Source organism: Chenopodium album, chromosome 1 (genome assembly GCF_948465745.1).
Source record: "Chenopodium album chromosome 1, dcCheAlbu1.1, whole genome shotgun sequence".
NCBI classification, from domain to species: Eukaryota; Viridiplantae; Streptophyta; class Magnoliopsida; order Caryophyllales; family Amaranthaceae; genus Chenopodium; species Chenopodium album.
The window spans coordinates 1,466,669-1,489,445 of record NC_137834.1 but is presented as its reverse complement, the minus strand read 5'-3'; the positions used below and the strand labels follow the sequence as shown (position 1 = coordinate 1,489,445).

The window sequence follows — 22,777 nt, the reverse complement described above, 5'->3', positions numbered from 1 at the left end:
CCTTAATTAAAAAAATCGAATATTTTAGCACAAAATTAAACCAACGAGATTATTCTTGTTTTAGTCAAATATGGAGTGTGACAACTAGGGATTAGTAGGGAAGTACAAGTACTAGTAAATTTCAGTAGTAGCAATGTCAGTATGTCACCATTACAACACTCACAAAGTCACATGTAGTGTATTGCGTACAATTATGTACTCCTTACGTGATGCCCCAAGTCACTGGCAATACCTTTCAACCAAAACTAACCCAGTCAATTACGACGACATAATCAAATTATTCAAGCTCCAACCCAAATATTCTCCGCCTTACATCTTTGAATATTATTCAGTTTATTAACCTCTAGATTAATTTACCACTATTTCTTATCATAATAATACCAATACCAACCATAGAAAACCACAGTTTCTAGAAACAAATATCTCATTATCTCTCTCTTCTAATTTTCAAATTAATTGTATCAAATTGATTGATTATCGACCCATTACCTACCGACATACTCTATATGCGTATACCGTCAATGTAATATCGACAAGTTCTGGTCCAATATTAGGCCCTATTCGAATTGTTCACTTCACCTTAAAAAAAACTAAATATTATTAAAAATAATTTTACCCCAGTAAAAATAATATCACTTTAATAATTTCAATTTAGCAAAAATAATTTCACTTGTCTAGAATAAAGGTGAAGTGAACAGGGCTTTATTATACGATATATTTTCATTGATCTTTACTTTTTGATTTTTACGAGTATTACTTTGAACCATATGAAATCATTGACATACAATTACTCCGTATCAACATACAGAGTATTTGAGTATGCATATACCGTCCATGTAATATCGACAGTTCGATCTGACTAGGTACTTTTTATTTTCATTGACTCTTCCCCTATTTGATTTTTCCCCAATTTAATTATAAAACCCTAACTACCAGCAACTCATCTCTTTCACCTTTTATCGTGGCTGACTTTCTCTCTCCTACTCTCTCCGGAATCAAATTCCACAAATTATAATTTCCTTTTTTCCAGTCAAATCATTTGATCCAGCTTCATAATTCCAAGCCCTGTCTCCTTCACCCGTCGTATTATCTGGGTCAGATCATAATTACCCATTAATTTTTGCATTAATCGACATTAATTATTTTCTGGGTATGCGATTTTCCCCAGATTTTTGAAGATTTTTTATATTTCTTCTTCATTTTTGAGAAAAAGGATGAAGATGATGGGTGCTGAATTTGAGGTTTCCGATGAGATATTGGGGACATTTGCGCCGATTATTGTGTATTGGGTATACTCTGGGATTTATTTGATGTTTGGTTCTTTTGATAATTATCGTTTGCATTCGAGAAAGGATGAAGATGAGAAGAATTTGGTCTCGAAATCTACTGTTGTTAAGGGTGTTCTTCTTCAACAGACTGTTCAAGCTGTTGTTGCTATCATACTTTTCGCGGTTAGTCGTTTTGATCTTTGTTTTCGCCTCAATTTTGATCTGGGTTTCGTAATTTTTCAGTGTTTAGTGGATTGATTTGTGGGTTTGATTGGATTTTTTTAGTAAATTATTTTTGATTATAGTGATTTTTTTGTGGTATTAACTGCTAATTTTGAATTTAATTGGTTAAATTGGAGTGGGGTTTGAGCTTATAATGATGAAATCAAGTTTAATTTGAATGGGAACTTTCTATTATTGTTTAATTGCATGATAATGCTTTCTGTTCTATCTGAGTAAATTTGTGAAATTATTGATTTTTATTGTCCAAGTGTTGCAATTGACAAAAATTTTAGTTAGACTATAAGTGTACACTGTGAAGTGTGTTTGAAATGTGGTCAATGGTGGCAATAGTTTGTCTTGACTGAAAAATATAAGGATCTTTTTGTTCTATCTTCGTCGAGTTGGTGTTTTATTGGAATTTGAGTGGCAAAAATTGTCTTCAGAGGAGTGTTTGATATCATTATATCGTTAAGTTGAGCTGGAATTTTAGAACTTTCACATTTGGAGATAGGGAAATTCCCCTTTAAGAAATTATGGCTTATTGATATGAGAAAAGTATTCTTTTTTCAAGAGAAGTGATGATTTAGAATAAGCTCTGTACTGAGGACATTTTTTAGGAGGTCTGATATTTGGGTTTTTAGGAGATGTGATATTTGGGTAAAAGCCTTGTGAAGAGGATTCCTTGTGAAGTTCAAGTACAAAATGCTGTTCCCTCTTTTGTTGGAAAATGATAGCTCAACAATCTGGTTTGAAACTGATATATGAAAAGATAATGAAGCTTATAGATTATGCTTCCCCAACTTCCAATGAAACAGGCACAATAACTTTTGGCAAGTAGAGTAGATGTTAATTTAGGATATCAGGGGAAGTTTTAGATTGCTACTTCTAGCTTATTAGTAATGATGCACATGAAATTGGAAGTAGTTCTATATCGCTTGAGGAAAAAAAATGTACAACCACAACATGATTGACATTGTTGTTGGTAAGAGGGATAAACTTTTGGTGAACGTTCCAATTTTGTTAGCCCCTATCTGAGGATTTGATTAGAAAACAATTGTCTTCATTAAGAAGATAAGTTTATGTTGTTTGCATTGTAGCTTACCATTTTGTGTAATAATGGAATCATGTTACTTTGTACCAAGCTATACATAGGTCCTTGTGACAAAGCTTACAGCTTTTTTGTTTATGAATACAGAGTAGTTTCTTCCCTCTATCAGATTCTTAAATGATGTCTTGATTATAGAATAGCCTCTTATGTAGTTTATGAGTACCAATTAATGAATAAAGGGTAGTTTATTACCTCTCAGACAAGGCAATAACATCTTTACGTAATGAATTATTGTTATAAATATTAGTTAAAGTGATATGGTCAAGTAGGATATGTGAACAGTGTCAAAGTGGAACAAGTAGGAAAAGAAAACAACAGTAGTAGTAATCTTGTCCTGGAGTTTATGGGAATGTTTAGTGTCTCCTGTGATACTTGAGCTTTTCTTTTCTTGAGTACTCTAACATGAATATTGACACTTGACGTATCATCTTGCAATTTTTATGAAATGAATGAGTTTAACAGTGAGACACATACCATAGTCACACTGCAATGCCCTTACTTCAATTAAGCATGTCAACATCACATGGGTAGAGGCGGGCACGTTAATCTTCCCAAACAACTCATGTGACCAAAACCCATCACTTAAGTTTGGCTCCTCTCCATGTTTAGCTTATGAAAAATTGAATAAAAATGTAATAAGATACTCCCCTCATCCCAAAAAGAGTTAGTCATATTTCCACTTTAGTCGGTTCCAAAAGGAATGCCCTCTTCTTTTTGTGGCTAGGGATGCTGGGTCCACTCAATGTAATAAAGAGTAACCTAAATCCCATTTTTTCTAAATTTATTTATTTAATTTAAAATTTTGCTTCACATCCTCTCGCAAATAGAACTAATACTTCCTCAGTAACATAATACTTGCAATGTATCACTTTGACATACATTTTAAGGAAGAGATTTGAGGGTTTAAACGATCAAATTAATCAAAATAAATTTAACATCGATCGCATATAGTATCCATCTTGCTTCAGTTGCTTGAGCTTCAATTATTTTGATTGATATGCTCGTTTACATCATCAATTCTTTTCCTTAAAATGCTTGCTTAAGTGCTATGTTGCAAGTAGGAATATGGAACAATGGAAGTATAAAGCAAAAGCTTCTTTATTAAATCTTCACTAACCAATGACTTTCACCAGACAACTTCGTTTAAAAATGGGCAATACATTTGGCTTTTTAGGGATGGAGGGCATAGTATTAATGTATATGTTTTAGTATAAATGAAATAAATGTTCTCTAACCATTGCTGCAAAATATAGTGTCTTTAGTTTGTGACAGGTACACATTTGCCTCACCCTCACCTTACACCTTGAATTTGAGGCCTTGTTCTTTGCCTCTTAATATAAAGGTATCGCCCAATGATGCTGGCAATCTGGCATAGTGTCTGACTAATCGTAGATGTATTTGATTGTAGTATTGAAGTGTATATGGACATATGGTAGATATAAATGGTCATATTTTGCTGTACTGTTCTCCGCCTCTATGGAATAGAATCAATTTATGCCATTATGAGATTTGGCATATAACTTATTCAGCTGTTTGGTAAATATTATAACTCTTTTTATGCGATTATGTGGCTTTGGTAGTGTTACCCAATCCCCCCTCCTGTGGGCGGTTTTTGTATTGGGAACACGAGTATATTGGATATTACACATACTGGTATAATGGAATTTTATGGACATATGGTAGATATAACCCTGGATATAACCCTGGATGAGAAATACGCCTAAAATCCTATAAGCATGTGTTTGGTTCACAAGTTTCAGGTATCATCTACAGATATGGAATCATCCAAATCGATGTGAGGGGCCAACCCTCTTTACCTGCAAACTATAAGCGTCCAGACCCCATGGGATTTGTGGGTTTTTTCCAAATCCTCATGGCCTCACTGTGGAATTAAATAAGTTAAGAGGCAGAACACCATAAATACAATCACCAGCAATACAACCCTCACCGCCAAACCACCATAACAGCTCTGCTACGTGACCTTCACCCCCCCCCCCCCTCTGCCTCCACCCTTATTTGTATGTGACCCTTTAGTTCCCTTCCAATACCACCGCTGCCAACAAGAATTACTACCATGATGTTCAATCTCTTCATCAAGGACATCAACCTCTTCGATCTGCACCTTTGATTGACCACCGGTCCTAAACCTGGTAGCCAAAATTGACCATCCATACCTACATCGTACTAAGTTGTTGAAGAGGTGTGGATAATCTAATTGATCTACATTATTACACCTTTTCCTAGTAGGAGAGACTCCATAGGGGAAGGGAACACGGGTGGAGGGAAAGGAGATACAGAGGCTGTGAGGGAGAGATGCCGCTGCAAGAGAAGAGTTGCTAGAGTGAGAGGAGAAGGGAGAGGCGTGGAGGGGGAGGAGCGCTGGAAGTGAAGTTTGAGACTAGGATCTGAGGGGGTTCATTTTCCCAATTTGGTACTGGATACCAGGAGCCACCAAAAGAGACCTAAGGCTGTTGTCACTTGTTTTTTGGTATTTAGGTCCAAAAATGATCAGTGTTAAACACATAGATGTGATTTCTCACCTGATACCAAGGATCCATACCATTAGAGGGGTCTAAAGCTATTGAGGCTAGAAGGTAATTCTACATTTACTTTTGGGATTAGTTAATTCAGCTAGTGAATTGGGACAGGGTTGATTGAGAATTAATTGTCGTCAACTAAATGACAAGTTGATTCTTTGTTTATTTAGAGCCTTGCTTTTGTTTGTGGGTCCAAGTTGCCTTGGCATTGTAGCCTAAATTGGCTATATATGTTAATCAGATGTCTCTGCATGGGCAGTTGATGCTCATAGGTCTTCAAAGATGTATCAGAATGATGCTTTTAAAGGACTGTATTTAAGGTCTTGCTGTTGGTTTTGTTGGTCTTAATTCATTTGTCTGCATTGCAGATGTTACGCAATATGGGTCAATTGTTATTACATGTTGGCTAATTGCTTGTGTCCTTTCAGCAACGATTCTGATTGTTAAGCAGTTGCTTATGTGTACATAGACTTTTATTTTTTACTGCCTTACTTTAAATTTCTCTATTGGGCTGCTGTTTGAATTTATTGTTGAGTGGCAACCTGCCAACTCATGTTTTGCACTTAGGCTCCGTGTGGTTTGACGTAAAACATTTTCAATGAAAAATGATTTTTCGTGGAGAACATGTTTTCAAGGAAAACTAAGGAAAACTACAATTGCAAATTAATTTTCCTTTTATTTGTATCCTTACCAGAAAAGTCAGAGAAATTGAAAATTGGATTGAAAAGTTTGAGGATGCATGATAAAATAGTATAAAGGATGTAAGGAAGAGGGAGGAAAATGTGGCTTCTCATCTTTTTATAAAGGAAAATATTTTCTACCTTTGAAAATGTAATTTGCCACCATTAGGAAAATTGTTTACCACCCCTTTCTCAAACCAAAAAAAGGAAAATGAGGGAAAATCATTTTCCATGAAAACATCTACATCAAACCAAACACCCCTTTGTAGCGTGTTGCTTCCATTTGCTAGGTTCCAAAAGTTTCTTGAGAGGCAACCCATGTTTTCCTGTTATAATGTATATCCATTTGCTAGGTTCCAAAAGCTTGTTTTCTACAACTATTTGATGCTTTACAGTTTAGAAATAAGTCATTTCTGTGGGTCTTCTGTGACAGTTCCTCAGTAAGTGTTTGTAGGCAGTAGCATGTGTATATTCTGTCTTTTTCTATGGTGAATGAATAACTTAGTGACCCCTCTACCAATCTTTCAGTTATTCAGGTTTTGCTGAGCTCCTATCAAGAGTATTTAGCGTTTTTACCCATTTTGAATTTCTTGATTGCTGACTCAAAATGCTTGTATGTAGGTAACGGGAAGTGCTGTAGAGGCTGCAAAAAATCAAAAAACTTCTATATTTGTTCTTGTATGCCAATTTGTAACTGCCATGATGGTCTTGGATACCTGGCAGTATTTCATGCACCGATACATGCATCACAACAAATTCTTGTACCGACATATTCATTCCCAGCATCACCGGCTTGTTGTCCCTTATGCTTATGGGGCTCTTTACAACCATCCTTTAGAGGGGCTTATTCTTGATACTATTGGTGGGGCCTTGTCATTTCTCGTATCTGGGATGTCACCAAGGACCTCCATTTTCTTCTTTTCCTTTGCAACCATCAAAACAGTGGATGATCACTGTGGTCTTTGGCTACCGGGTAACCTGTTCCATATCTTGTTCAGTAACAATTCTGCATATCATGATGTGCATCATCAGCTTTATGGAAGCAAGTACAACTTCTCGCAGCCTTTCTTTGTTATGTGGGACAAAATTCTTGGGACTCACATGCCTTATTCTCTAGAGCATAGAGAAGGTGGTGGATTTGAGGCGAGACCTACAAAGGAGTGCAAGGATGATTGATATAACCCACTGTATGTGCTACATGTACCACTATTCGCTAGTCCTCTACTGTCATATTTAAGCTACCTTTGGAATGTGTTTTCTATGTACATGCCGGTTTTTGTAATCTTATTAATTTGTGTCTATATGAAGTTTTTTGACGCTTGAGCAGAATTTAAATGGTGTAGAGTTGGGACTTTCAGCATTATCTTTTTCGGAATAGCCTCTGGTTTATACTGCCTTTGTGATTCAGGCATTTCCTTGTTGGATGGTGTATTAATTTTATTAGCTCAAATGTTTTTAGATAAGGATTATCAAGTGTCAAAGTTCTAATTTTCATTGTCACTGGATACTATAGAGGGAGTCATTTTTTAAGGAAGGAATGTAATTCTGAAGCACATATCAGCTGTATGCTTTGTTACTCTTTGATCAACATAATTTTGTCAGATACTATCTTATAAATCGTGTTATAAGTTATAACCTTTGTACAGGCTCACTCAAATACTCGAGCTGCATAACAAGGTCGAATGGACACCCTTCCCGTACCCCCTTTGCTTGGAGATATGGCCTCGTAAATGTACATCTTTTATATTGATTTAGCATCGGCTCATCTCTCCACCTCAAATGCCTGGCATTAAACACATTAGAATAGTTCTACCTTGTCTTATGGCTAATGATTATCTTTATAAATCTCGCTCATTTTTCCTTTAGTTTCTCTCTTTCTTTCTATATCACTAGTCTTAAAATATCACACTTTCATGTTGCAATCGAAAAATAATGATTGAAATACATGATAAGAGAAGGTTATAGCCTATAAGGCATTAATCACAAACCATTCAATGTTCATAATCGTTCAACTAATTTTTGAAGTGCTTATAAGTATGAACTTTAGCTTGGTCCATGACCTAGACTAACTTAATAGTTAGACCCACTCAACCACCCACCTCACCTAGTTCTATTGTTTAGGATATGTATATGCCCTAATTTCCTGACTTGGTCTTATCTAGTCTGGTTGAGCCTAACCTCGAATAGTCCGAAGCCACCTGTATCCGCTAATAATAATCGATCATCTTCACATAATCAAGATAGGCAGATAGCCACACTCAACTACTCAGCCATGTATACAAGTATAATCGAAGGCTGACCATCCTTATCTTAGTTATTGCTCTAACAATCAGAACTTAGAGTACATTGACAAATATTCTCTTTTCTTTGAGCTTTAGTCCTTGTTATATTTATTAATTAGATGCCGACGTTTTTGCATGGCCTTTACTTTTTTAAAATTGTTATATGGTTCAATTTATTTCCACGTAAAATGATGGGCCTCCTCAAAATTGAAATACCAATTTAATAATATTTTTTTTGGGTGTTATATTATTTAGGCATTTAAATTGAGCAATTTTAATTGGTGGGGACTTGGGATAATATAATAAAATTATATTGTGAAATTCCTCTAAATTTGTAGCATATAATATTGGATAATGACGTAAACATATTTATTTAAGACAAGAAGGAAAATATACAAGTATCTAATACGGATTATTTTATTAAAACCTATCATACTTGATGCACCAACTTTTTTTAACAATATTCTCGAGTGATGTTATTATTAAACCTATTATCTTTTGAAAACTTAACTTTTATGTGATTTAGAGTGACTAGCCTCTATAAAGGTGGGGTGACTATAAAAAGCGTCATAAACTCGTAACATTCCAAAGTCCATAGAGGGTGGAAAGCTGGAAAACGCTGATTGCTACATACAAAATAATTATATATACTCCGTATTAGGTGGTTACAAAATTGACATTAGCTATCAAATCAATCCAAGCTTTATACAGTATGTATTAATTAATAGATGGTGGATGCAAAGTTATTATATTTAGCCATTATTGTTCAGGATTGAGACTGCAACTAATTAACGTCTTCATGCATGCTAACCTACTCTTTTATTTGTCTCATTAAGTTGTGTTTTCTTTTTTCTTTGTATGTATTTTTTTTTTTTTTTAAATAAAAATAAAAAATTGACTTACACTCATTTTATTTGGAAAATTAAAACTTTTAAATTAAATCTCAACTTATGAGTTATGACCTTAGTCCTTATAAATAAATAGTTAATTAATTACCATGTGGTTGTCAACTACCTTAGCTAAGCTAGTTAGTCGTCTTGGGAGAAAACTTGATATTGAAGTACATATACGTATGTAGCTCTCTCTATACCCGCAAAAAAATGGATGATAACTGCACACATCACATAACAAACGCACCATGTTTGAGTTCAAAAAATTTCTCCTGACAAAAAACTCTATAAATTTAAGCTTGATGAACAATTAGATTGTACATTTGTTAATTTGTACCTTATTCTTTATTTTTCACCTTAAACTAGGTTCATAAGTTTATCTTACATGTGATGTTTTTCTAATTAGACCCCTTGTAAACTTAATCAACCATTCTTCCTATACTACTAATCAGGTGAAGAGGAACTCATAAATAGTATAGTGATTGACAAAATTAGTACATTATGAAAAATAAGAGTGCTTGATTTAATCAGAAGGTTATGAAGAAATCGAATATCCGAGGTTGTTAAGAAGTTAATTATCAGGGCAAAAATAATGCAGGTAGTACATAAACACAAAGGACAGTATGTAACAGATAAATTTTACAAAAATTGAAAGCTATTGAATGTACAAAAGTTCAGGACTTAAGCTTTTTCTTTGTCTATGAACAAATCCAGGCAGCTTAGCCTCTACTTGGAACCTAGTCACTGGTGTGAATGAATCCGAAAGCCTGTGCTTTCTCTGACTCTCAGAAATTCCTCTAGCAGGACTTTTTCGATGAACTTCTTGAGCTACATTTACTGCTTTCTGACTCTTACACCCTAAAAGAAGCCCAGAACCCGGCTTTTGAACCTCCTTGCTCATACCCCGTTTAGCAAATGGACTAGATTTTGAGGCTGATGACTTGTGGCGAGTTCCTGAGGGTACTGACCTTGATCTTTGGTCCTCTGAATCAGAAGCAATAGAGAAATCAGCAGCACTGGCAGTTACAACACTCCACTCGATGCTAGCCTCGCTAGGTGCATATGCAGTTGTTGGGGTGGTGCTGCCATCTGAGGGTACTAATCGAGGTCTCTGAATCACCGGGTTGGAAGTACATGACAGGCATTCGATCTCAAATAAGTCGGAACTAGCATCGCTCTCTGTGTCCTTGTATGTCTCACTAGGTGCCCCTGAAGTACTGATCTCATCAGTTCTTGGGATAGCATCCCATGATAGCATGTTGAGCCTCTTTTGTAGGCTAAATCTCTTGCTTCCATCATCCAAGTCACTAAACCCGAACACTTCTAGTGACTTTCTTGCCTCCTCTTCTTCGACATTTATCAACTGCAGAGGCAATTCCAACAAAAAAGAAAATTATTGGAGGCCAAACAAAATTTATACATACGAAATCTTACTAAATAGACAACTTTAAGAATAAATCCGAAGTTTAAGTAGGGTCAATTAACCCCATAAGCCAAACCTTGTTAACTGCTGCAAGGCTGGCAGAATCTGTGACAGGGAAGACAAAGGGCTCTATGGTGTTATTAGGGTGAAGTTTGTTCATTCGTGTGATTTCAGCCGTGTCAAAGCTTGTCTTAATCGATCTCGTGTAGGTTCCTTTACTGTATCCTGCTGGAGGTCTGCCATCAGTGATACCGCCTCTGCTACTGTGGTTAGTAAACTCTCGATCGATATCGACAGACTTCCTATTAACACAGCAAGAGCAGGACAGTAATGACATAGTCTTGCCATTATTAGTACTCCTAGACGGAGTCCTATGCAGACGCCTCAATAACGCGCTCTGGCTATTCGAGCTGAGTTCTGACTGACTGCTAGGAGTTCGAAACTGAGATTTCAGCTTATTTGAGTTAACTCTGACAATCTGATGTTCAGGTCCTTCAGGACGCTCTTCATGATTATGTAGTTCTTCTGACAGTTGAAATCTTGCACTTTTAGACCTTGCTGAGTTACTACGCTCCTGATCTATTATTTCACTGCTGAAGTACTTATCAGCACTGAAGACGTCGATTTCTTTATCCTCGGCCTTCTTCTGCCTCGAGTTATGCAGATGATCATACTGCTGCTGCTGCTGCTGCAGAGGCTTTGACAGTAGTTGGTTTTGGCTGGACTCAATGAGGTTACGGATGTACGTTTCCTCGGAGCTGTTGAGATAGGAAGAAAAGGAGGCTTCACGAAGGCTACTATTGTTGCTTTCCGAGGACCAAGAAGGCGGTAGGCTTAGGCGGGTGCTGGTGGGAGATAGTGAGGCCATAAATGGAGTATCAGCAAGATCAGGGTGTAGTATTAGGATTAGTAGTAGATTGAGGTAAAGAAGAGAACTTTAAGTTGGGAGATAATGACTCAACAATGAAGAGAGTTTAATTATATAAAGGAATATAAAACATACTCGTATCAAATTGTAGCAGGCTGATGGCTACAAGAAGACCGAAAATGACTATACCTTGAAAATGTCTAGAGAGTAAAAGGTACAAGAAAGGAGCAAAGTATCAACGAAATAATGTTAAGGCCTCGTTTTGTTCAACTTAATTTGACTTATTTCATACATGTAAAAAAAATATAGTAATAAGTTTAGACAATATAAGTTTTAGGATAATTTTAAACGACACGAGTGTTTTATAACAAGTTCACACAAAAAAAAGTTTTTCTTTTAGTCTAATTAATTAATAAAATAAGTTGAATCAATAAAAGCCTGAATTAGATGGTTGAAAAAAACACTTTGAAATTAAATTCATTGAATTGGCTTCAACAATTTGTGCATGGAGATAAGCCACTTGACAGTTAGACACAAACAAAGCGTATAGTCAATTTCATCCAAGTTTTTCAAGTAAGCTGGTTTTGTTGGGGAGGCAATTGAGCCTATAGAAGTATAAGATGTCTAATTTAATATTTTCACTTAAAATATGAAAATATTACTATTCTCTTGAAAATTATTCATTTGGATTGCTTGCGTTTAATTGAGTCACATTCGAATGTTGAGTTTTATGATTCAAGTTCAATGACCAAATCAGGTCAGGTTTTTATATACACGAGATTCTTTTGTCTTTTTAGAGACATTAATCACTTTAAATCATAATAATAATTCACTTCGGCTATTTTTTCTTGAGGTAAGTTTTGCCACGCTTCAAAATACGCATCAAGAAAAAGGAGATGTTATCCACATTTTCGACCATCTTTGAAACACCAAAATAAGTGAAAATTGAAGGTACATGTGGTGTTACATTACTCACATTATAGAGCTAGGGAATGAGAGAGAGAGAGTATAAAGTTGAATTGTTGTGATTTGCATCATGACAGTTGGATGTGTTTACAAAAATTCAAGAAACATTTAAGTTATTGAAAGCTTTGACGTTGGCCTTGCGCTTTTAATAGTTTGATTGTGATATGTTGCTCTTTTTTACCATGCATGAAAATGACAACACCTTATCATGAGAATAAAAATTACACTTGATCAATTTATATTAATATTTGATGTTATTATCATTGACATGATCTTATGACATGCACAACTAATAGAACAAAAAGATCCTGTTTAATGCGATTACATATATAATATGGTCCCTCAATTACACTTTAGCTTCGATGACCAACATTTATAAAGCTTGTTGTATGTTCGTTACATACTTCTCTATACTTGTTTACGTGCATTTTTATTAAAAAAAAAAAATTGAATAGCTAAACGAAATTATATTATTGGTTATATAAGAGAGACATACGACAATAAAAATACAATTAAAATTATTATATTATCGATGTTATTTGCCTATTTGGTATTCAATGATAATTAATAATGGTAATGAATTTCTATATAAATACGGAATATATAATATTGCAAGCACAAGAAGTACTTGTGACAATGTCAAGAAACTTTAATAACATTGCTAATATAATGAAGAGTTCGTTTATGATGGTCTATCGTTTCTGTCTATATTACCTCGTGTCATCATCTAATCTAAGATGATTCCAAATTCAAATAATAATTGAGAAATTTGATAAACAAATGGATTAATGAAATTCTAGCCATGCAATTTCCCTGTTTCTCCTATTTTTGAAATCATTATTCCTCTTTTTAAAATATAATTCATACTATTATGCTTGCCCGTGATACGTGGGTCTGGGTTATGGTCATTATTCTTAGAAGAAATTGCAGGTTCTTGTATTGTCCAAGGAATTCTAGTATTTGTTTCTTAGTGAAACAAACATCAGCAAAATTCAAGATTCAGTCCTCTACTTTAAATACTATCCAATCCTAACAAAAATTCCATGAACCACATTATTAGTGCTTTTACTTCATTATAAAATTGCTTTTGTAAACCCTACCAAGATAGAATTGAATTAAATTTTCATTTGTAATGTTGGGTGTTGATTTGAAGCTAGAATTGAATTTGTACACCTAAAGGCATATCTTGCTTATTTTGAAATGTTTAAATGCATCTATTTTAAGCACACTCGAGTGTACTATAAAATTTGTATTTGGTAAGAGATCATTATTGTTATTATTCCGGATATAGGGTTACTAGGTAAGACCTTATTCAATATTGATTATTGGTATTAGGGTCCGTTCTCATAGACTAAACTCAGCTGAACTGAACTGAACTAAACTGAGCTAACTGAACTGAACTGAAATGAAATGAATATTTTATAAGAGAAGGAAATTAGGAGCTGAACTGAACTGAACTGAAAATAAACATATGAGAACAGGCCCTTAGTTGTTTGCTTGAATTATGACTAACAAGAAGTAGTTTCACGATTATAGTTACTTGACTTGTTTGCTTAAATTAGCTGATTGTACTTGTGCTTTATATTTGACTAATTCTCTTCTAGAGAGAGAGGTTTAAATTACTCACACTACTTTTATGAACATAAATTAAGGGCATGTTCTAATAGACTGAACTGAACTGAATATTTTATAAGAAAAGGAAATTAGGAGCTGAATTAAACTGAACTGAATTGAATTGAAAATAAATGTACGAGAATAGGCCCTAAATCACTTCTTCAATACAGGTATCATAGTACATTCATTTTAACTTTTTAACTAACACCTTTTGTAATATAAATGGTAAAGAAAACATCCCACATTTGTCAATAGTTGAAACATGTCAATTGTTGAAACAAATTTGTATGTATATGACTATATTAAGAAACTTCACATGATAATGTATTTATGCCACTATGTGGCAACAGAAATGACAAAAAGAATGCGAGCAATCTTGTTGCTATTCTCTCCAAAAGAAACACACAACAAGCATATATTTTTTGACCATATATAAGTGGAGAAAACCATATAATATATGGTAAAGCATATTAGTGGGTATTTTTGTCACTAATAAAGGAACAATCGAACAAAACTATTAGTACGGACTAACATAATTGGTAGAAATAATTTAAAGATAAGGAGGGCCGCCTTCCCCCACTTTTGCTTGTGAAAGGAAATGAAATGGAGAGGAAAAACATAGCATTAAATGCGTAATGTTACATTTTTTAGGGTAAAATTGAGAAATAAGGGGAAAAGATAGTGTAGAAATATGAATGATTGATTGAGTATGGAGAGTTTTTAAGGCTTTGTTGGCTTCCTCAGGTACCAAAATTGATTTTGTGGCTCTCATTTATAGGAGTTGCATTTTGTTGTTAACCCTTGCTCTAACAAACCCTCACCCTCAAATAGTAGACTATATAGACAAGAGTGTGCAATACTCATTGTACATGCAAGGAACACATTGCATGCCGACATATGTGCATGTGCATATGGTAAATAACAAAGCGTTGTGATAAATAAAAAAAATAATAATTAAAAAATGGTACGTTGGAGATTCGTTTATTTATTACTTCATAGTTTGTACAATATTATATTATAGCTTAAAATATTAAAACATAGTTAATGATCTTATATTATAATATCATGTTCTTTTACAATTGTACTTGTGTTCTTTGGGTGCATAGTAAGCACTACACATCTTGGTCCATCATTAAAATTGCACCCTAACCTGCCTCAATGAAGATGGCGCTTTGAGTGTTGGCTAGACAAGTACATCTTTGAAATCGAGTATGGAGTACTCTCTTGTGACAATCAATGTACACAATGGGGAAATATGCAAAATTGAAAAAACAATTTGAGGTGACAATCAGATTGTTTGGATCAAGTTATATTGGGTTGGGTTATTTTCATGTATGACTTGTTTAGGTCAAATTCAAGTTCAAATCAGGTCATTTTCGATTCTATTGGGTCAATTTGAGTCGGGTTGGGTCAATTTGAGTCAGGTTGGGTCAAATTAAGCAATTGATTTCTAGTAAAGTTTGAGTTTTTAGTCTGGTATTTTGGATTGAGTAATTAGGTTTGAGTTAGTTTTACTAGGTCTATGATTTGCTAGCTTAGGTGTATTATTAGATTATGAGAAATAGAGATTAAGAATTGGAGAGGAACCTAATTGACATAACCTATAAGGCTATAAGCTTTTTGTGATGTTGGAGCAACATTTTACTGATTGAGACAGTACATCATGTAAGGGCTCATTGAGGTTCAGCATATCTCAAATGGGCTGCTCCATCCAAAGTAGAACAGCCTCAACTGTAAACCAATTATCTTTCCTTTATTACATACTGTATTTTTTTTTTTTTGTCCTTCTATTTCTAGTGTACAATAATAAAGGGGAGACCTAAAGAAAACTGGAAAGGATATCGTTAAAACAGAAATGAGCAGCAGTAATTCAGAAAGATTTTTTTTTTTCTCTTTTGACAAGACAATAAATAAGTTGCTAGTACAGATTCAACAAAAAATGAAGAGTATAGAGTACATGTGACACATATAAATCAAAACTAATTAACCACTTTCTTTCTCCTAACAAAACGGTACTATAATCAGCTATTGCTTAGAAACTACAGTAATTACTAAGAAGGGTAAACCATAAATCGAAGCAGACGTACACACCAGGGCATCTAGCAGGGCGTTGGAAAAATACATTTGCTGAAGCAAATCAATGAAAAGAAGTGCACACACCCAGTAGCACAAATGTGATATTCAATTCAGAATGTTCATAACCGATTTGAATCATGAGATGCCGAGGGAATTGCATGGGGACTCACTAGTTTTGTTTTGGCATAATCATTGGGTGGATGTACTATTACCTCCATCAACGGTCCAGTACTGCTTAACTGCAACCAGTATCTTCTCAGGAACCAATGGACCATCCTCGTGATCCACCAATCTCGTGTCCCACCTCATCCCAGCTACTATCTTTTTCACCTTTACCAACACGTCCACTTCATCCCGAATTATTACTGCTCCTTCAGGACGCAGTATACGGTCCATCTCAAGAAGTATGTCTTCCAAGTTGCACCTGCATTCATCGGATGAAAATCTTCAGAATTATAAAGACAAAGTTGACGACGACTTTCCAGTAACTATAGACCACAATGCCTTGGTAACAATTTTAATCTTTCAGTCTCTTTCAGACAGCTTAAGTTAGTTTGTAACTGCACTGTGCTTCAAGCTAAGCTAAATTGGATAATAATAACAAACAGCTTACACCCCCGGACAAAGTAAGAACTAAGAAGTGGTCACACCAATAACAAATCAGCAATTTTGTTTATATAATACATACTACTAACTGAATGGGTTGGATATAAAAGTACATTTTCCTGAGTAAGAGCCTATTCACATTTATTGAACTGAGTTGAGCTGAACTGAAGTGATTGGAGCTAAGCTGAACTGAATATTTTATGAGAGAAGGAAATTAGGAACTGAACTGAACTGAAATTAAGCTGAAGTGAACAGGCCCTAATTCATCAAAAGACATTTGTAAATAGTAAACCATAGGGTACCACATAAAATTGCAACTCCACATGTTTGATACGGAATACTACGAGTCTAAGATGATATCCAACATTTTTAGACATAGTAGAATGATTACATACATAAGTAGTATTTGAAAGAAAAGAAATGTGGTCAGGAATTCAGGAATCAATATTTCAACGTTCACACAAGAGGAGATAGTAATATTAGTGGCTTCAAATCCAATGGCGATGTTGAAAATTGAAAAGACTTACTTGTTTTTGTATAGACTGAAAACGCCATTGGCATGAATCAAGTCATATGTTCTCGGGTATGTAGAGAAACCCTCACACCTGCAACAAAAAGGTTTCATGTCAATAGATACCTAGAATATACCAGCAAAAACTATTCTGACATATTCACCGTAGATAGCAAAGTCGAGAAAGAAACTCTGCATGTTAAAAAGCTGGAAATCATAACTAACCAGTCATGATAGATGCCAACTAGTCCTCGTTCATATACAACGCCTAAGGTATTCTTTTCAGCTATAGTCGGCATGACATTCATAACCCACAATTTGGAAGAATGGATTGCAGCAGCAAAACCTCCTAACCCAGCATTCATATCCATTATGTTGCGGTATCTTCCAGTATCAAGTAGGCTATTGATTCTTTTGTAAGCCTTTACATGCTTCTTCCACTGACTATTGTCCTTCAAATAATCATCAACTGATATTCCAGAAACAGATCCACTAGCTATCCTGGGAGGTACAGCATACAGCCTCTCAGGGAATGGCTTCAGCCGATCGCCAGCACCATCATTAGGAAATGGAGTGATACAAGTCTCCATTTTCTTGTACCTGAAAACAATACAAAGGAGCAAGCTAAGAAACCAAGCCAATAAAAGAGAGATTCACTGCACAGAAAGACACGGACAACTTATTAGACAAATTACAAGTCACAACCAACTTTTGTTACTAGAAAGTTTAATGAATGCTTAGTTACACATACATTTCTAATCGCCAAAATTCATCATTTACGCATACTCAATGCCTGCATATAGTATTAGTATGTAGTGCAATGACTTATCTACAACTTGATCACCATTTTCACTAAGAGGTTCAATGAATGCATAGATAAGCATATTGTTGAATTTAATCACTTACATTTACCATTTTTGACACTCATGAATTCTCAAAAAGATCATGTATAGTATTAGTATGTAATTTGAAGATCAGACATATACACAGATCACTCACATATTTTCTCATCAAGGATTTAATGAGATAGGAAAGAGAGGACACCAAAGAGATTCTGTCCACATGATTTTATCACACTACTTATTTTCCACATAAGAGCTTATTCTATACTCCCTCTGATTTTTATTTTATTTTATTTTTAAAAATGCATCAATTTTGACCTGCACATTGCCGAGGCGCAACTTTAATCATGAATATCTTTAATTGTCTATAGGTAAAAATAGTTACAAAATTATATTATGAAACTAGACATTATGATTTATGACTAATCTAATGATATATTATATAATAGCATTTATTTATTTTTTAGAGGTGAAAAAATTAAGTCAACCATGGTACGTGAATAGTGCAATTGTCAAAGTGATGAATTAAAAAAAAAAAAAAAAACGGAGGGAGTATTTAGAATTCAATCAACAAACATAAAGAAGCTCAATGCTTTCATACAGTTGGCCTTGACAAATCCAGTATTAGAACACCATAAACAAAACTTTGGACTAGAGGATAGGACAACTCATATAACTATAAACCTGGACTTCGAAAGTCCACAAGGACATTCACATTTATTTCTACTTTCCAAGTCAATATGCACCAAAATTGGTGTCGCTTGGGTGAGAATCAGAAATCAAGGACCTCACTGACATATGCTTATGTCTTATACTCTTATGTTGAGATTGAATATAGACTGCACATAGCAGATAGAACTTTCTTTATTTTGATCAAGAAATTAGTCAAGATAAGAAGGATAATTCCTACAAGAGATTAGAAAAAGGCTTTGTACTAGTTTTGTGATGGATAGGAAGGAATTCCCAACAGCAGCAGTTTCTTTAACCCCCAGAGGTTCTCTTCACTGATAGAGCAGCAAAGCAGATCAGAACAAAAAACATAATCCGCATCAAATTCAAATCTTATTTGGCAAGAGGAAAAAAATGACATTTATACTCCTATATAGAATCACGTTTATAAGGCGTTCCCTTTCCTGACATCTTTTATCAGCCAGTTCTCTTTGTGTATCAATACTATACCATATTACATAGTGTGTGACGTGACAATTGATCTGGCACGAGAGGGCCATTTCTTAGTAGTGCTAATAGGCTCATACTTCAAAATAACACAGGTTAGACAGGCCTTGAACCCTTAACTCCAAAAGCCACGCATCAATTACCATGCCACTAAAAGGGTTCAACATTTCATATTTTCATAACAGCAATGTAAATACGGAGTTTGAATAACTCCTTGACACTTCCATACAGCACTCTTAGAGCAACACAATAGCACATAAATCTATAAGTTAAAAAAACTCGAGTTTGAAAGCACCATGCAGCACCCAAACCAGATATTAGATTCAATAATTAACTGAAAGGCCTAAAAACTACAAATTAAAAGTAGGATAGACAAAAAGGCAGTAAACAAGTAAAATATTTTAAGACAGAAGTGTACCAAACTTCATCGGGATTGGATTTACAGACAGTAGCCTGGGACTCTTCTAGTTTACTGCGACATTTATCGGCATCAAGACTCTTTTGCCAGACAGCTATTTCACCCTTCTCGTGTCTCTTTTCCCAACAAAGAAGTTTAGCCACCTTTTCAATATTATCTTGTTCTTTCTGCAAATCCTCCTTCGGACGTTGCCATGCTTTGTAGTTATTCTTATAGTTGATAGGAGGGCCTGAAAGCACCCAGTAGCCACCTGGTCTAAGAACACGATCAACTTCCATCATATACATTCCAGCTGCAAAAGGAAAGAACAAAAATGTGGCATATTAGCTAATGCAAGTACAGGGAAGTATTAATTGAAAAAAAATCTGTTGAGATCCTCAAGCATGGCACATATATTTACAAAAACCGCTCCAATTACAAGGAGACCACAAGTTATATTTCAAGGAACACAAAGCTACAAAACCAAATGATTATTAATCAATCTAAATGACAGCACAGCCCCCAAAATCTCACCATTTCCACCCCATGGAATTAAGCAACGAGAACAATGGGCCATATCAAAAGCATTTGATGGATACGGCATTTTTATTGTTCCAAGAACGCCTATAACAGCAGGTACTCCCCTTTCAAGTGCAAACTGAACTTGAGCCTCATGAGAATCTCTAGGTGCAAATGACATTGCAATAACATTTCTGCTCCAAAGGTATGCTCCCCAACTTGCAACCTAGCACATCACAAAAGTCAGCATGGAAAGACTTAACACTTAAGAAAATTTATGTTTTCCTAACAGATTAAACATGAACTATATGGACAAAGGAGATCTAATGAAAGAAGAGAAACCCGAACATACCCCACATCCAGTGTCTAGAGCTGTCCTCACTGTCCCATTCTTCATCGGAATTACAGAAGCTAGCTGATCAATATATTTATCTGCTCCTTGAGGAAATTGTGTCCCACCACCTGGGAACCTGAAGACATTTCCTTCATATTGGATCCAATTTTGAATAGCCTTCTCCACAGTCAAAGCTTTGTAAGGAGCATTCGCGAATGGTACATAATCACGGCTCTTAGGCCATGGAAATGGAGTTACATATCCCTTTGGTGCTGGTACGAGACAATGCAATTTCTCTTCCTCGGGGGGACAATGCCTTTCTCTATAAACCATATTATCTCTTGGGAACATCATCGCACGCTTTTGATCTTGGCATGGAGTGTAATCGGTGTATTTAGCCTTGCATGGCTCAAACACTTTCGTATCAATACTAGAATCCCCAGTCTTAACTTCTCCACCATGATGAGTCTCGAAATTCAAGTTTGATAGCACCGCACAATCCGCCCCACTTTTAGTAATCTCCATAGCAATGCTATCTCCCTTCCCAAACCCACTTCTCTGCCATGCTCCCAATAGATAAAAGAAACCACATAAACCAACTACGATAAATATAGATATAGAACTCCTCGTCCTACTGTCACCAGATGTTTTGTTTGCCATTTTCCGCCTGCAATTGTTCCCAATAATTTCAACTTCAATCAATTAAAATATTGAAAAAAGTGATCGAAAAACCAATATTATTAGAACCACCAACATCATCCAATCACCCAATACTAATCCTGGGTCGATTTCGATTTTCGATTCACTATATGTTAATCTAATTAGCTGACGGTAAACAAACAAATCATCCATATTAATAAAACCCCAAAACTATTACAAATTGAATACTAAAACAAGTTGGATTTTCTCATCGGACGAAGAAAACAACAAAAACAATCAGTAAACTCAATTATTGCCAATTATGCTTCTAATTTTCTATTTATAACCAAATTAATAACATTTAATGAACATATAGACAAATCAAAGCTGAACCCCACCAGATCGAGATCAAATCAAACCAAATCTTAGCTACAAATCAAAAAACCCCATCTTGCAAAATCCAATTAACAAACAACCCATTAAAAAGAAATTAACAATGTAGCAAATTAACAACCCAATTCACAAACCTCATTTTATGACAAAAATAAACAATAATTGAATAGAACTATGCAATAAATATTATAAATTGAAATTAAAAAAAAAAAAAAAAAAAAAAAAAAAAAAAAAAAACTTACCAAAAGCATCAAGAGAGAGAAACAGCGGACTCAATCAAAAGAACAATTCCAATTGGCGACTTCTTCTTCCTCTGCTGCTACTCAAAAAACAGAGATCGACACAGAATTGCGATGAAATCAAAAATCGTGGAAAACCCAGAAAAATTGGGGGAATTTTAATCAATATAATCAATCAAATTCAATCAAAAAAAGATATCAAATCAAAAAATAAAAACCCTAAATTTCTTTTTTTTTTTTGAATAAATTATTTCTTGAATAAATTATCCCCAAACTTTGTTTCCTGCCTACTACAACTATAAGTAGAAAGAGTAGGAGAGCTGAAGTGAGAAGGGAGTGGAGTACAATTATAGTGGCTTTCAACTAAAGAATGAAAGATTGATTTTTTATTTTTGTTTTAAAGCAAAGATTGAATTTTTAAGATGAAAGCAGATCTGATTTGTATGGGATGTGGGTCCCACGCGTTAATTACAGAGTGATGGAGGAGAGAGAAAGAAGAGAGAGAAAGGCATCGGAGTTAACGGCGTGAAACAAGGGTTTGGTTTTTCTTAGGATGTTTTTTGGGAGATATTTGTCACTGTTAACTTAACACTCAACTTGTCTTCCTATGTTAAATTGTTAATTACATTACTCATTACTACTGTCACTTCAATTCTATTTTATACCACTAGTGGATGAATGAGTGAATGTACTCAATTTAGTATCTTATCTCATGTGCCATCCAAATCAATATGCTTGGTTTTGTAAATGAGGTGGTTTCACCTCTAGTTTTCTAGTTTTGTTTTCGAGTTTGGTGATTATAAATCGTTTTCAAGTCGATGGTTACAGATTGCCACAACACACCAGATTTTACCTTTATTCTTGAAAATTTCGAGAGTTTTTTTTTAATGTATACTTTTTTCAATCCATTTGAACAATTGAAAAATCTATATATTTATGCACGAATTTTGCCCTATTGGGGGCTATATAAGGAGGAAAGTAATGATGGAATTGAATGTTACAAAGTGATAAGTAGTGGTTAAAGATTATTTAATTCTCATGTAAGTTTTGATTATTGTGAGTTTGTTTGTGTATGTGTAGAGAGGGTCATATATTAGGAAATGCTTCAGCCAAATTTGTTATCTTCTTCTTTAGGGAATTGCATGTGGAGATGGTGAGGATTTCTCTCATTAGGTTCAACATGGTTT

The 22,777-nt window shown here is 34.8% G+C and overlaps 3 protein-coding genes across 3 annotated transcripts; 1 reads left to right on the top strand and 2 right to left on the bottom strand.

Moving 5' to 3' along the window:
• The first annotated feature begins 941 nt into the window (after positions 1-941).
• Positions 942-7,416, top strand: LOC145639476 (sphinganine C4-monooxygenase 1-like). The gene is made up of 2 exons (XM_081690727.1): positions 942-1,451; positions 6,437-7,416. The coding sequence occupies exons 1-2, from the start codon at positions 1,215-1,217 to the stop codon at positions 6,989-6,991; spliced, it is 792 nt and encodes a 263-aa protein (XP_081546853.1). The 5' UTR covers positions 942-1,214; the 3' UTR covers positions 6,992-7,416.
• Positions 7,417-9,544: 2,128 nt separating this feature from the next.
• On the bottom strand, positions 9,545-11,467 carry LOC145625246 (protein PHYTOCHROME KINASE SUBSTRATE 1-like). Its single transcript, XM_081678329.1, has 2 exons — positions 10,487-11,467; positions 9,545-10,350 (listed from the first exon to the last, which is right to left on the bottom strand). Exons 1-2 carry the CDS (start codon positions 11,276-11,278, stop codon positions 9,643-9,645), a joined length of 1,500 nt encoding a protein of 499 aa, XP_081534455.1. The 5' UTR covers positions 11,279-11,467; the 3' UTR covers positions 9,545-9,642.
• A 4,257-nt stretch (positions 11,468-15,724) lies between these two features.
• LOC145639466 (putative methyltransferase PMT2) lies at positions 15,725-22,002 on the bottom strand. Its single transcript, XM_081690713.1, has 7 exons — positions 21,594-22,002; positions 20,338-20,986; positions 20,001-20,211; positions 19,488-19,779; positions 17,277-17,651; positions 17,068-17,145; positions 15,725-16,358 (listed from the first exon to the last, which is right to left on the bottom strand). Exons 2-7 carry the CDS (start codon positions 20,977-20,979, stop codon positions 16,124-16,126), a joined length of 1,833 nt encoding a protein of 610 aa, XP_081546839.1. The 5' UTR covers positions 20,980-20,986; positions 21,594-22,002; the 3' UTR covers positions 15,725-16,123.
• Positions 22,003-22,777: the final 775 nt, after the last annotated feature.